This window comes from Catharus ustulatus, chromosome 3 (assembly GCF_009819885.2).
Source record: "Catharus ustulatus isolate bCatUst1 chromosome 3, bCatUst1.pri.v2, whole genome shotgun sequence".
Lineage (NCBI taxonomy): Eukaryota > Metazoa > Chordata > Aves > Passeriformes > Turdidae > Catharus > Catharus ustulatus.
In genome coordinates, this window is record NC_046223.1 from 46,663,572 (window position 1) to 46,680,022 (window position 16,451).

At 37.9% G+C, this 16,451-nt stretch overlaps 1 protein-coding gene across 1 annotated transcript in view; it reads right to left on the minus strand.

The window, feature by feature from the left end:
• The window catches only part of ERO1B (endoplasmic reticulum oxidoreductase 1 beta), a 30,127-nt gene extending 13,888 nt beyond the window's left edge, over positions 1-16,239 (minus strand). Inside the window, exons 1-6 of the mRNA XM_033055782.1 lie at positions 16,126-16,239; positions 11,648-11,767; positions 8,421-8,504; positions 7,987-8,028; positions 3,787-3,869; positions 2,010-2,083 (exon numbers count right to left, since the gene is read on the minus strand). Of these exons, the coding sequence (XP_032911673.1) occupies positions 2,010-2,083; positions 3,787-3,869; positions 7,987-8,028; positions 8,421-8,504; positions 11,648-11,767; positions 16,126-16,224 (502 nt within the window). The 5' untranslated portion in view covers positions 16,225-16,239. The remainder of the gene's footprint in view (positions 1-2,009; positions 2,084-3,786; positions 3,870-7,986; positions 8,029-8,420; positions 8,505-11,647; positions 11,768-16,125) is intronic.
• Between the last annotated feature and the right edge of the window lie 212 nt (positions 16,240-16,451).

The following is a 16,451-nucleotide window of genomic DNA, read 5'->3' on the forward strand; positions in this document are numbered from 1 at the left end:
ACTCTTGTATACTGGCAGAAAATTCTGAATCACATTGCTTAACTGAACAAAACTTTCAGCATATTGCAGAAGAAATCTCTGGGTTACAACAAGAAGCATGTTACTTAAACAGCCTTTCAACAAGCTATACCCTCATCTTGGAAGTTCACTATAAATTTCAGTTAACTTATCCACAGAAAATTGTGAAACAGGATTCTCTCTGCTTAAAAACACTGCAGAAACAGAAACAGTTTCAAGCCACAACCAGTAAAAAGTAGGAGGAATTCATCCCTCTTTGTAATTCTAGGTCAAGACCAACCATGCTTAAACAAACCCCACATACAAGCCCGAAGTCCAGAGACTTATTGATAGGAATAGGCCAAGAAGTGCCACATAGTACTTCCTCAGATACCAAAAAAACCTGCAGAAACAGAGTGAAACTTCTCTAAAAAAGATGATTCTGCATGAGCAGTTAAGCATTGCTTCAGCAGCAAAAACAAAGAAAGGAGACTGATACAAGACACACAACAATGAGTGCCGGATGAGACAATCCAATTACATCTTTATTTATTTATTTGACAGTGTGGCTAACCTAAGCAGTTCCTACACTCCCATATCATTTTAGGGTTAATTTCTCTTCTTGTTATCCACATACAGCTGAGTCTGTGTGCACTGTGAAGCCATGCAACAAATATGGAAAGCTGACCCAGGTTACTAAGTTTTTACAGAGAGATCATTTCCCTTATCTAGTTTATGATTAAGCCCAACAGGAAGAGAGGAGAAGACAGCAAGGGTTTCTATTTCCTCCCCATGACTCCCAGTAGTTATTTTCTTTCACTCTCCCTGCTCCAGATCACAAACTCACCCAACAAGCCACTTCATCACAACAGTGTGGGAGGTGGCAGGGAGAGGGCAACTTACTTTCCCGCTATTTAGGTAAACCTAATCAGCTTACCATGCAGAAAGATGCACACCAGAGTCAGTGCAAAAAAAAAAAACCACACTGGAAGAACACAGCTGGGGACATCTTCCTTCAGCAGGGCATGATATAAGGAGACATGGAACTAGAATCAGCAACTACTTAAGTTAGCATTACTTCTAAAAGAAATGCTTCTCAACTGTACCTTTCACAGCTCAGTATTACTAAAAAAATGTATGTAGACTACTTGAAGATAGTAGAGACAACAGCAGATAATTCCATATAACAGTTCAGATCTACAGTAATGCTCATCAGCTGTTACAGAAACAGCTCATATAGAAAGCGCTAAGATCAGACGCAGCAGAAGTGCTGAAAGAGAACTGCAGCTGCTAAGTCCACTGCAGCTGCTACTTTCTCAGGTGACACCAAACTAAGCCTAAAGGTAGATAAAACATCTAGCATTATGCCCTAAGTATTCCTAGCATAGAAAGCTTTCTAAGGTATTTATTAAAAAGGACTTCAGTAGTCAATCCTGAAGCTGGCAATTCTCACACTTACTGAAAAACATTCTTTTGAGCTTTGAATGTTACAAGCAAATAAAAAGACTCACATTTGTGGAGTAGAGAAAACACATTAACCTAGTATCCTAATTTTTAACAATAAGAAAGTCGTTACAAATAAGGGGGCAGAGATCATTTGTGAACAGTAAGGTTGGAAGAACAACAAACTCAGTCCAAGCACAGTAAAGTAACAAAACAATATGATAGTAAGAAACAACCAGGTGCAAGTCATTTGTTTTATATTTGTGCTGATGCAATTTTTTTTTGTAAGAAGCTTTTTTAAGAAGTGCTAGCCTCCTCCCATTTCCCATCTTATTTACATAAATATGTCCTGTTCAATATACTAAAAGGAAGAAATGGTGAATGTGTACCATGCAGGCTACCAAACACTCCTTATAAAATTGCAAAAATTTGCACTTTGTGTGTATCATACGATCAGTCACATTTCTGTCAAAACTTAAAATTGGCTATTTGTACAGAAATCATGATCTTTTGCATTTTTATGAGACAGCAAATAAAACAAACACTTTGAAAAAGCTTAAACATTTTACCATCAAGTTCACAAAAATGATCCTGTGAATCATCGTATCTTGCCCAGTCAATGAAAGCCTCCTTACTTTGGTTACTGAGGGGAAAAAAATACATTCCATTTTAAACTTTTTAATAAACAGTATCAATTAGAGCTTTGAAAGAAATACAACCCACATATAGCTTCTGAGACAATATATCTGAAACTTGAGAATATATGGAGCTACCCCTTGTTAATTGCACTTAGATTCAAGCAAGCATCACCTGCAATACTTTCAAAAGTCAATGTTGAGACAAAGATTTCACCATTATTTGAACAAACTGCAGCTTCTCCTCCTTCAGTAACAGCTTGGTAAAATAAGTTTCTAGAATACATTTTAAACACATTTCAAAGTACTACTGTAGCAACTGTCACTTTGAGGGTGGGGGAGGGAAGACTCACCCTGTTTTCATAACCTGTACTTTCAACAAAAGCTACAATTTTTAGTGTCTTACTTCTTACTGGGAGACTAGAGGTCTAAATCCCTCTTCTAAGCCAAAGTACTCTATGAATATGATTTGTCCTAAGCCCATTTTAATAATAATGGTATTCCACTCTAGCATTTTCAAAGGTGCACTGTACTAGAGACACAAGTAGTTTGAAGTTCCCACACTATTAAACAGTGCAAAAATCTTTCTTCTGTGACTGAGTGCAGCACAGAACTACTGATGCCACACCACTGACAGCAAAATGTCAGCAAAGTTAAGATGGGGAACTCTGCTCCAGATGCAGGGAAGCACCTTGGAAGAACAAAAACAACCTATTCCATTTGATCAAATTAGCACCAGCTCAACTCTAGAAACAGAGGCAATTCTACAAGATACATTTCTAACCTTCTGCAAATCACAATAGGAGACATTATATTTGGCATTAGGTGAGGAAAGTCTCTGGTAATTACCAACAGATAAGATTTGATAACCACAAGAAATACAACTTATAAAGGAAAACAACTCAAAACAAAGAGGATAATGCACTGCTAGGTGGAGAACATGGAGGTTTACAAACTTGTCCTCCACTTGCAGGATCCATTACCTTCCCTCTCCCAACTTTAATCATCTATCCTACTCTCATAAAGGCATTTCCTACAGTTTTCCATTTACAGTTTTAACATCTTTACCAGGTAGAACTGCAATTTGTGGGCAAAGACACCACACCACTCCATTAACAGTGAATAATTGATTTTTCTATTTCTATTTTTCAAAAGTGGGTAATCCAGTAGAGTACTATGTTTTCTAGATGCTGTTCCACAGACTTTTGTACCCAGGGGCAACATCATCCTACAGTATTCCTCCCACCCAACCTCCAGAGTGCCATGTAATAGGTAAGATCAGAGAATTGATCCAAGCTAAAAATAACTTTGCCAACAAAAGTAACTCAACTCCTCGATCTGGTTCACTGAATGATCAGAAATAGGCACATCAATGCAACAGTGGAACAAAGCAGGACCAAACCCCTTAATCCAGCACAGTCATTGAGAACAAAGAATAAAGAAAAGGTGGTTTTATTTGCAAGTTGCTTCTGACTCTTGATGCTGTAAGATACTTCTTAAGCAGTATCAAAGCATACTTCAAACAAAAAAGGTCATTTATTATTATTTTATCATTTAATACCTTTGCATTTAGATGTTCTTGCATCATTTCCCATTTACTTTTTAATGGGTTATGGGAAGAACGAAGAACAAAAACCAGCACATCGGATAGAGAAAATAAAGTGTTATTTTCTTACTATTTTTTGTGCTGTTGATGTAAATCACAGCATACCTTAAGGTACTGTTAACTGCTCCCAGCTTGTTAGCTTGCTCACAGTCTTCCAATTCTTTGGAATTATTTGCTGCTTTTGAATACTGTAAAAAAAAAAGTCACATTTAATATGCAAATGAATTACTGAAATCCTCAAGAACAGGTGTTGGGTATTTCTAAGTTTAGCAGTGAGTTCCTTAGTATTAGGGGAAATCTGCTTATTCTAGAAGCAGTATATAGTTCTGGTACATTTCTTACTTCCACTTTTTTTCACTTAAGTTCATCAGGCTGATTTCACTCTGTGAATTTAACTGCTTCAGGGAATTCAGCTAAAGATGTCAAAATTTTGTTTTGCCTTTTGTTTAAATTGAGTTCTTTTGTTATGTAGCATCCTACATGGAGTGTTTCAGACACTTATTTACAGTCTCATAAAATGACCTTGAAAGACAAGCAGTGCCATACCTATAAACATACTTTTTCTTTTGCAAGTATAATCATAGCCCAAGTTTCATCTAATTTCATTTCTGTAGGTGTATTTGTTAGTTTTGGCCATTTTCCCCCATGTTTCCTTTAATCCAATTCATTGGCTCACTTCAGGTCTGCACAGGTCTGGAAGACAAGCTTTTTCAGCTGAACTTAAATTTTGCTTATTTTAAAGACAGAATTCAAATATATAAGCTTAACTTTGATTCTGAAGTATTTTTAAGAAAGTAATCCACTAAAATACTTACTTCTGGAACACTTCTAAGGAAAACATTTGAAGAATTAAAGATTGAATTCCACTATTCTATAATAATGTGGTTATGTAAGCAGGGAATTGAAGACTGTCAGCTTAAAGCTCAAAAAATTCTTCTAAGTTTTGGAACTTAAAAGGTAGTAACAGTGCTGTCTGAAAAGATAAATTCAATTTCCTCCTTTTGGAGGTTTTTTGATTGGGACGGGGGGAGCAGCAGTATGTGTCCTTTTTCGAGACTAAACCTTAGGTCAATTAAATAAAACCAAATAAATGATAAATTTAAAAAGAAAGAGTGATTCATTTCTGAGGACAGCTTTGTGGTCAAGATGCCAGAGGAAAAGTACCACTACAATATTTATCACTCAAAAAAAGGAAGCATTTAATTAAAACTGTTAAATGAGTAAGTAAAATTATTTGCTTTTTAAAAATGTATTTGCCTGAATTAACACAGGGAAAAACAGCAGAAGACCTAAGAAGTGAAGGAGGTAAGAAAAAACAAATAATTTAAAACTTGTTAGGGCCCTTGCCCATATGTAGTCTAGAAAGAATATATCACCCAATTTTCTTGGATTTGATAGGCATGGAACCTCATTCTTAAGCATTGTATGGATGTTACATGGAAAAATGGGAACAAGGAATGGCCTTAACCTAGACTGAAACAGATACTGCTGATGAAATAACATACTAAGATGCTGAAGTAAACATTCTGCATGTCTAGAGTTGCAAACCAATCCCTATCCTGAAGGGAAAAAAAGTTACTGCCAAGATTAGAATCCTAAATTTAAGGTTTCTAACAAAATGAACTTTCAGGTCTCAAAACATGTTTCCAGCCTTTACTATTCTCCAGTGTTTAATTGCAACATTTGTTAGATCAGTGCTCTGTGACCCCTGACAAGATCAGGACAAAATATCTGTTCTTGCCAACCAGGATCTCCTAAGGCCAGTTACTGGGAAAAAAAAAATATCAGAAAAGAGAAGGGCAGGAAGTGAATTACAAAGTTGAATGTTGTAACCTGGAGTTACTGTATTCTGTCCCTTGCTTCAAAGATTAATACAGCTTTAATGTCTAGCCACAAAATACACACTCACCACTCAAATGCAACAGAACTGTAGAAAAGGAAATTACTGTGTGCCACTACAGCAAAAGGCTTATAGTGGTGCCAAGAATTAAAAAGACACCCTCTATTGCTAACTGCACTCCTATGGAGAAGCTGCACAAGTGTAACCTTGGTTTTTGCAGCTAGATGAGCATTCCAAAGAACTGTTTTCTTCATTGTTCAGCAAACAAAAAATAAAATCCCCCACAAAAACCTAAATAAAACTAGAGGGTTACAAGCTCCTCTACATTAGGAGAGAAAGGCAATGGGAAACTGAACAGAAGCCACAGAAAACCTCTCCACAGGATTCTACTGTGAGTGTATCTATTCAAGAGATTATAACTCTTATTATTAAAAAGATGGCTTTGGTTATTTTCAGCTTTCCAAGACCAACTATTAGGATTTAAGAGAGAAATTAGACATATATGTCCTTGGGGAAAAAAAATACCTCCTTTTTTTTTTAACCCAGTGCTTTACAGATAAGCCATAATGTGCAAGACTTACCCAAATGGGAAATTAGCACAGGTTAATAGTACAGTACTTGCACAGTCCTTGAAACAAAACATTCAAACCAAAACAAATTTGATATTTCCTTAAAAGGGATACTGAATTAAATTACCAATTTTTAATTGGCTCTACAAAAGATCATTGAACAGAACCATAAGAAGTAATAAAATGGCATGGGTGAGATTTATGTTTGTTCTGAGGACAATTTTCATCCAGAAGTATTTGCTTCTCTAACAGAAAAACAACACGCATTAGTGTCTTCTATTGCAGATTAAAGGTACAGAATTGCTTAACTTTCAGTACTATAGCTGGTTTCAACAACCTGCAAGGCAACTCAAAGGAAACCACAGCAGCGAGCATACAGCAAGTGACAGCTTCCCAAAGAATTTATCCCACGTTCTTCATTGTGGTGAAAGCAAAAGGCACCTATTTTATCACTTCCTAAATCCAATTAGATATGCTCATGTGAAATATCTAAAGAAGAGCATACTCTTTGGTTACTATTTAACAACTTATTTATGGCTCTCAAGATTAATCAATCAGGAAGCTCAAATGCCTGCTACAAGAACCCTTCGTGAAACAGTCTTTAAAGTCTTAAAGTCCCTCTCTTCAGGAGGCATTACGCTATTCCAGGAGTCATTTTCTCTACAATCAAGCTTGGAATATAAGTTAATGAAAAAGAAAGCTGGCAACAGATAATTCAGCTAAAACACAAGATCTGCTACCCAGAGACACTGTCAGCTTTTTAGAACAACTACTGCTGCTTGTGCTGGAATGACAATGACTGACATTTAGATCACGTCAGTGAGAAAGGTTTTTCTTCTCTGATTACCAGGTACCTTTAAATGAGTTAATGTATGTATAAAAGAAACAAGACTTCCTCTTGAGCTAAAGCTAGGACAGAGTTGCCTGCTCTGTTCCAGACAGCATCATACAAGCCATCAATTCACAATGAAGTATTCATCTCAGCTATCTCTGATAACGTTTCTTGGCATGATATCTAAACCTAATGCAAACAGTCCTTTTCCTAAGTCCTTCATGATATGGTGAACTACACTCAGTCTTGCCCAGTGAGGTAGACAGCACTGGGGAGGATGGAGATACGATAGTTAATCAAGAGGTAAGTGTCCACAACAGTCAAGACACTCAGTGGGGAAGATCTCTCATTTGGACACTATTATCCCATCAACTGCTATAACCCTCGTTCTTGGGCACTGTTGGAGATGTGTGGGTAGCTGCTCTGGCCTCTTTTTCTAGGCATATCTAGCCTCTTGACTTCTTTGGCTTTGCTAAGATCACTTGGTGACGGCTCGGAGAGATGCAAGCAAAAGCAAACAGCACAGACTCACTGCTTAAGTTCGCACTGGTCACTTTGGCCTTAACTGTCTTTAGACTAACAACCAAATAATTTCTGGAATAATGACCTCTTGAAAACAAGGCATAGCAGAACTCCATGCAATCATTTGGGTTTTTTAATATTAGATGTGATTGTTTTTGATTGTTAAAAAAGATTGCACTGCTACTGCCTCTGTGCATCTTTGGCTACAACTTTTTAAGAGGTGACCTGTACTCAGAAATGAAGCAACAATTTTGCATCAGGCATTCTGTGGTCATGCACTGCTGTCCCTTGTCATCCATTGGGTCAGTCTGCACCAGGTCTCCAGCAACAACAGACTCAAAATGACATGACAGTACCAGCTATGTCAGAAACACTATTATACATACAAGTGAAAAGGTAAAGCCACAAACAGGAATTGATCACTTATCTGAACTGTTTCATCAGTATACAAACACTGATGATTTGCACTAAAAAGTCACAGCTGTTACAAAATTAAGATTAAAAAAAATCAGAAAGAATTTCAAAAACAAAGGAGTACTTACTTTATTAGAGCTCCCAGCCTTAATTCCGACAGGTATTTTGCTCTAAAAAAAACCAAAACAACACAGCTTTTACACTGCTCATAGAAATGTTTATGCTTGATTAAAATCTACAAATTAAGTATCATTCCTATAGAGGCCAGAGCAGATTTGGTTTTTTTAAGAATTAACTTGCTCCTTTACCTTCTCAACATGTTATATACAAAGGGGTGCTAGGGATTAAAGAGACTTATTCTTGAAGCTATCTGCTTTGTTCATAAAATGACTAAGACCTTAAAATATTTTGGTTGTGTTTCTACTTTTAGAATGGAAATTTGTCACTTTTACTTAAATTTAAGTTCTCACTAGTAAGTATTGTTACTATAGTACTAGCCACTTCAAATTGGCAAATTTTTAGCCCAAACCCCTTTTTCTATTCTATATGATTTGATCCTTACCTCAGGACAAGGCTCTACATGACAATCTTTGATAGAACAATGGCCGTCATCAGCCCAAAATGGGCACGGTCTCTTCAGGTTGACCTATAAAACATATAAAATCAGAAGTTTACAATCCGCATTTACATAAGGAAACTGTAGAAGAAAGCTCTTAGTATCAGGAAATCCTTTAAAATAAAGGAGAGGATACAGGGGAAAAAAGTGTTATATGAAGTACTTTAAGTCTAGGGGGATTTGGGGGAGTTTGGTCTTCATTTGGTATCTTTTAATTGGTCTCTTTAACTACATAAGACGAAGCTTTGTGCAGTAAACCTGCTAATGATAATGGTCTCCAGTGAGTGAACACAAACACACAGTATATTAAAGTAAAATTAAATCTCTCACTACTAAATTGAAATTGAAACTTACTAATTCAAATAAGTGCTTGGATGTTTTTGGATTTCAAAATCAAACTAAAACCAGATTATTATTTTAAAATGTTAAAGTTATTCCTCAGTCAAAAAAATCCTGACAAGACATTTAGCAGATGGCACAACTTCTTAGAAGTGATGACAAATATCTTCTCATTACAGCTCAAACCCTGCTAGCACATTTGCAATAAAAGCGGAGATTTTAGTTTGCTCCCCCCATCTCCTCTACTCAACGCACAAATACCATTCCTAGAAAAAAAAATGCAAAAGTATTTTTTTGTACTTGTTCACTCACATCTTTTTAAATAAAGCACAAAATAATTTTACATTCTACATCACCTCACAGTAAGACTATTATATAAAACTTTCGCCTCCCACCAACTTCTACCAAAAAAGACAGTTAACATAGCTAAATTACAACCTCCTTAAAAGTAAACTATCACAACAAAAAATGCTTACACACTGAAGAAAATATAAGTAACTAGGCAGCCGCTGGTTTTTACCCAGAAAAATGCTGTAAATAAAAGAATACTGATGCCTAAACTTCAGATTAATTCAGAAAGAACACATGCAAATCAAGATGAACTAGTCCCAGAATGACTGAAAAGGACCAAAAACGAGTATACACACAAACTGAAGTTGTATAGCACTTGTACTTTTATCAAACCAATCAAGTAGTGTCTACATTAAGCATCTGATGTTCTTCAGAGTATGAGGTATTGGATTTCATTATTATCACTCAGTATTATTCAGTCCTTTCACAAATTAAAAGACATTCTTGATCATGAGGTTTCCACATTTTGTGTTTTCTGATTTATAAAACTAGAAACACAAATGTTTCATTGGGAAGCGTTCTACTATTTACAAATCATCTAGCACAATTTCTGCAAGACTTTATGATGTTTTTTCTGGCCTTTAAATACAAACTACCTCATCCATTCAGTATTGTACATTCGGGTTTGAGTTCTCCTATACCAACTTACATCATTGCAAGGGACAGGGGAAAAGGACTTTCTTCCAGGGAGAAGGGGTTCTTTCCAATCGAGAAAATGTGGCAGAGGAAGTAATCTGATATTATCTATTATTTTTTCCCCTCCATGTGAATAACTTCTTTTCTTATGCCCTCTGCCATTAGTATTGTTGCTGTTACTGTTCATTTTCTTATCTCATTGCTGTCTCCAGAAAACTGTTCTTATCTCAACCCATGATCTTTATCTTTTGTGCCTCCAATTCTCATCTCCATCCTGATGTAGCATGGAGAGAGAGAGGAAAACAGAGGAATGAGAGTGAGCGGTGCATGGTTTGGTGTGGAGTACCATTCCTAAACCAAAACACCTACCCTCACAATTTCCACATCCATTTATGTGCTTAAAAGCACTTTCACCATTCTGCACAGAGATATCAAAAAAGCTTATTGAAACAGGAAAGGGTGAAGAATGTTCTGACTTACTCTGTTTGTTCAAAACAAATTCTTCCCTGTCACCCCTAGAAGTACTAAGTGAAGTGTGATGAAGGGTAGACTGCACACAGCCCTTGGAACTGCCCATGTGTTGGGAAGATCAGTTTAAAAGATGAAGCAGGACTGCAACACACCTTTAGAGTATGATCTGCAGAACTGCTGTTGAAATGAACATTAGCTCTAAATTTGCAAGATAAAATTACTGTTGTATGAAGTCCCATATACCTGTTGCTCTCATCTTCATGTACTTAATTTTGTATCTTTCTGTTGCTTATGGAGAATCTCATTACCACTACTACGTGATGTATTAGTACTGAAGTTGCACATATCCTGTTTCTCCTGAAAAGTGATTTTAGAACTATATCATGTAGCAGGAGATTCAAGGTGCAGTTGCACGTTACTGCTTGCTCAGGCTAGAAAGGGAAGAGTTTAGTGCTTTCTCCTCCTTTTGCACACTCATAACTCAATCTTGTGTGAGTCTAATATTTGTCTGATTCCAGATCAGCTAGATGACTTTTTACATCCTAAAAAGATGGATGAAAAAGGAGAAAAAAAACCCCAAACCAACCAAAAAAACCCCAACAAAATCAACAAAAGATCACCTTACCAAAGAAACCCCAGATGACAAACTGAAACACCCAAACTAAATATGTACCAGGTTAAAGAGATGCGTTGGCCTAACTGAGAGCTAAAAGTAGCAAAGTGGCAGGATGCTGCCCTAGAGGAGTGTGAGTTCCTTTTTCCAGTGGCAGGAAGCCACCTGATTAGCTCAGTCAAAATGCAACTTCACTTTAAAGTTAAGCATATCTGAAGACAGAAGTATCAGGCTTCAAATCATTTGCACATCAGATAGAGAAAGAAATGCTTCACATAATAAAAAGTGATATTACATACTACTTGAAAAAGAAACAGTTTTACCTATTTCTCAAAGGAATAACAGTTCTCTAGATAGCAAACACTAAAACCAGAAATAAGACAGCAACTTATTAGAAAAGTAAATCATGGCAATATTTCTATTTCAAATTACACACATTTCTTAGAAGATAAGCATTCCATGCTGTCATAAAATTGCTAAAATATGATCCTTTTCCAGATGCAGCAGTACAAAGGCACCATCTTTAAAATTACCACTTATCAATTGAATGAAAGCAGTCATGATTTACTGACACTGACTCCAGGATGAACAAGACTTACTACCAACATAACTGTCAGGGACTGAAAACTTGCTTCAACCAAATTAAAGAGCTGTTGGCTTTCACTAGGCAGCTTAACACTGGCAAATTGACTTGATATGCAAGCCTTCCTATATTTTCTGCATTTTATTTACATTATTCAGGAAAATACCACTCTAAGTGTACCTTGTAATATCTGAAGTAATCACGTTCTTGCAGTTTCTGTATTTTGGGAAATATCTTGAAAGTATTGAAGTCATCAATGCTTTCTATGTCACATAAACAATCATCCAGGACTCCTGTGAGCTATTGAGAAAATAAACATTTTTAATATATAAATAGAATATTAACTGCAGAAAAATCCTTTAAAGAGAAAAATATGGTAATTAAAAGAAATACTAGCGAAATGCAGTTCCATAGCAAATATTTCTCATCACAAAATACCCTGTAACATACCTCAAACTCAAAGTAAAACTGTAGCACTTAGAGCTCAAGCCCACCTCCAAATGTATTGCTAAATCAACATTTGCAAGATTAATAATTTCATCCCTGAAATGTGCTGACACTTTCAGCATATAGAACTTTCTGAAGAATGAGCAACAAGATTTTCCAAATTACAAACACGTGGTATATTAGCAAAGTTGCGTATCAACTGTTCTCCTACCAAATGATCACGAGTCGAATTGCCTAAAAAAACCCTACAATCACACACTGTCATTTTATTTTCATATATCTTCTCAAAGTGTGAAAACACTCCATCTAGTTTCCTTAGAGGCATGGGGAAAAGAAGTGTAGGTTCTTCTGTGCCCAAGTAGTTTACAATTCCACAAATAAATTCAACAAATGAATACCAGGAAAAGGAGGCACAGGGATCTATATTACAATGCTGTGAATCTGTCATGAAACTGAGTATGACTTTTCCAGGTCCCATCCCTCTTCTTGTGCCAGGACAGCAAGCTGTACTGCTACTGCAGTAGGTTAAGACCACCCCCATGAAAAGCAGCACACACTACAAATGCAGAAGTTCTGCTGCCGACACAGAAAGAGAGGGCAGGACTGTGCATGCAGCGGAGAGGACAGCTCCAACTAGGCCATGGCAACACTCTTGCTGAGACCTTGGCAGTGTCTTATTGAAAGGTGGAAATACTCAAAGAGTGGTTCTATGAACAGTTATATAATAAATTTCAATAAATCTAAACTAACTCTCTTAGGTATAGCTTCTTCAACTACTACAAACATGTCTGAAGGGTTTAGTGGTGCTTACTGCTTCTGTTCTTTAGCCAGACAGGAAATTCATTGACATACATTATGGCCTATAAATTATTTAAAATAGAAATGCCCACACATCTTATATCTTGTATGGGATTAGAAGAACTTCTAGCTATTAAAATGTTATGTGGAAAAGGAGACAAAAAATATCTTCTAGCTTTTTTTTCCTCCACAGATTTCACATAGATGAGATTATGAAATCATCTAATCTGTTTTATGCATGATAAATCACTCCCGTACTTTACAGAACAGATACCCTTATATAACCAAGCTTGATGTAAGAGCCACTAGAAACCAAATAGTAGGCTTCTGCTCCTTTATGAAGCATAAAGGAAGCCTGGAAAATGGATTTCCCCCAACTCTCTGTGAGAATAAAGGGGTGATGATATAGCATTAAAGCACTTAAGTGGAAAATTCACCTTACGTAGATCCTACTTTTCCTGAGGCACTAAATAGGCTGTTACAATTCTGTAGAGCAGATATGGCAATAAAGTAAAACTAATTTAAGAAAAGTTACTTTAACCAAAAATGTTTCCTGCTGTTATGCTTGCCTTGTTAATGTTATCTGACTTCAAACCTGGGCAAACAACGGTCAAAGAGCCAATGTGTAATTACAGATTTTTCACAGACCACATGACTGACAACTTCAAAGTCAGAAGAAAAAACTTGTTATTAATGGTGCTTACAGAAATAAAACCTCCATTCACCTTAATATATAATAATTTAATTTCAAATTTTCTTATTGATCCCACATGGGCAGAAATCTGCAAAGGTGCAGCCCTTACAGGTAACACCATACCGTAGAGCAAACAGTAGAAAATTTCATTATAATATAAAAAGGCAAAAAGATAACTCTGAACATTTTGCTCAAATATTACTGAACTGCATAAATACGATGATACAAGAAAGTTTTTTTTGGATTGAGAAGATAAAGAGTAGGAAACTATTTTGATGACCAGCTCATAAGGCTATCCACTGCTTACAAAAATAATTCTACCATTTATGCAAAACAGAAAATGCTTTTTTGGGGCAAAACTGTCCCAGATAAATGCAATAATTACACTCAGTGTCAAATCCTCATGGAAAAATAAAAAGCTGCAGCCTTTTTATTTAACTAAGACCTCAATTCTAAAAACATCTTTGAAAATGCAGTACAGTTTACCTAGATCAATGAATTTTCAGAAATGAATCCTCCTCAAAAACTGTAACTGATTCAGGAAATTATGAAGAGAAAAATTTATTCACAGTACCAGAGCAACCAAACTAACTTTTCCATTTTTTTCTCATAACTTTTTCAGAACTAGAACAGTTAGCTCCCTGTATACACAAAATAGCAAAATCAGTGTACCCTTGGAAAGTGTGCTCTAAAATTAAACTAAGCTGTATCTGTACCAAACTACAAATTATAAAATACTTTAACAGCACATATGAAACACTAATACCGCACAGCAGTGGAGTCAGTTCACAGCACAGTGATGCACCAGCATCACTGGCTTCAAGTACCCCAGTCAGAGGTTTCTTTAATTAGTCTAAGTGCAGGCTTCACTGCTCTCACTTACGATGGAACAATGAACACCCCAAGAATATGCAGAAAATTGTTTCATTTTTGTCAACGTCTGGATGTTCTAATGAATTTGGCTTTTTAATTTGGGACATCAAAATAAAAACAGTGTACTACAAGGTTACAACTACGTATTGCGAGACCTACTCTGTTATTCACACAATTGGTACTTTGCCTTTTTTAAATTGAACTATGTTTGTTAACTTAGTCCACAAATATAAAGTCAAACTGCACTGTAAGTTATCACACTTTTATTACAATGGACAAGTATCATGGTTTCTTTTCCATCTCTTAATTACTTTGAACTCTATAACAAAATCTAAAAGCATTAGCCTACTATAATTGGTGTTCGAGAAGTCATCTGACATTACGTAGTTGCAATTTTTTCTACATTTCCAACATGCTTATCAAAGTGCTTCCAGGTATTGTCAAACCTAGTTTAGTTCTTAAACAGATATTGGAGCTATACTGGAGAAGTGAAACTTTTAACTTATCTTCTCCAAGATAAATCAACCTTTCAGAAGAAAAGGTCAATGTCCAACCTGCATCAATTTCTCCTTATGAAATCTAGAAAGAAAAACACAGTCAGCACTTTAATATTAAGGAAAAAAACCTGAATAAATGCATATAATAATAAGCAATCTATTAATACAAACAACCTTATTAATGTTATCAGGTTGTTGTACTTTAATTGCTTCAACAATTAGAAGACCACCTGGGACACCTTGTTTTGTTCCTTAGAGGTTTTACTTTGCCATAGCTGCAGAATGAGAGAACAGAATGAGGTAACATGACTCCAAGAACTATTGGTTAGCTGATCTTTCCCTGCACAGGCCAAACTCTGAACACAATATGCTAACAATTTTATGAAATAGCAACAACCAATCTCTCTGCCAAGCATCACAAAAAAACCCATGCCATCTTATTAAGTGCTTCTTTAAAACTCCGTTTCAATTAGCACTTAGTTACACTAAAATAGTTTGTTAAAATTGTGTAAATCAGAGACAACCTCAACGTATAACACAAAGAGCTGCAATAAAAGTTATCTATGCTGTCATCACCTCTTTGGGTGGCCACTTACAGTATAGCATACTATACACCACAGAAATTTAGAAAATAAAAGAAAAATAATAATCCAGAGGATAAGCTTTGCTCCACATGGACGGTGTATTCCTTTATAAACTCACTCCAAGGGCTTTGGCCCAGCTGCAAGCCTCTCCTACTTGACACCAGCTATCATTTCAGTCAAGATCACACACTGGATGAACAGCGAGCTCCTAACCACAGACACATGTCCTCCTAAAGCTGTGAAGGCAGTTTACAGAAGGAAGGAGTGTTCTCATCCTTCCCTGTAATGTGGGCAAACAGACACGACCTAAGCACAAGCCAATGCTGGGCATTGGCATCACCATTGGAACATATGGCGTCTCACAGGCTTCATCAGGGCACCGACCTTTCTGCCCGAAGCCACGGGCATGACCCAGCCCAGAGCTACCCAACACATCCCACTGACTGATGCTACCCGTAGTTCCCAGGTCAGCCACCTTCTCCCCGCAGACCGGCGGCACCGGCCCCGTCCTGGATCCCGGCAAGCGCCAGCCACAGGCTGTGGAAAGGGAAGGACGTGGGCTACAGACTCCAACACGAGATTCCTCGACTTCTCCGCGGGGAGCTGCACATGACACGGCCCAGGGCTGCCCTCTCCCCGAAGTGACCTCAGCTCCCGCCTCTGCCGGCTGTCCCTCCGGGAGGGCTCCAGCCCACAGCCGGCGGGCATCCCTGCCCGGCCACGCTCCCACCCCGCCGCACCGTCCCGCCAGCCGCCGGCTCCTACCTGGGCCTCCGCTGTCAGGACGCAGCCGAGCACCGCCAGCAGCCGCGCTGCCAGCCGTGCCTTCGTCGTCGCGCTCCGGCCGCCACCGCCGCCGCTCATGCTGCCGCTGCCGCCGCGACTGACGGAGGAGGGGGCAGCCCGCGCCCCGCCGCCGCCGGCACAGGAAGGAGAGGGACGCGCCGCGGGTCGTCGGCGGCAGCGTCTCCTCCCGGCGCGGCCGCTCCTGCGGGCGGCGGGACCCGTCTGGGCGGGGGCGCCGCGCTCACCGCGACCTGTCCGCGGCACCGCCGCGCGCGCCCGGGATTCCCTCGCTAAGCAGCAGCGGC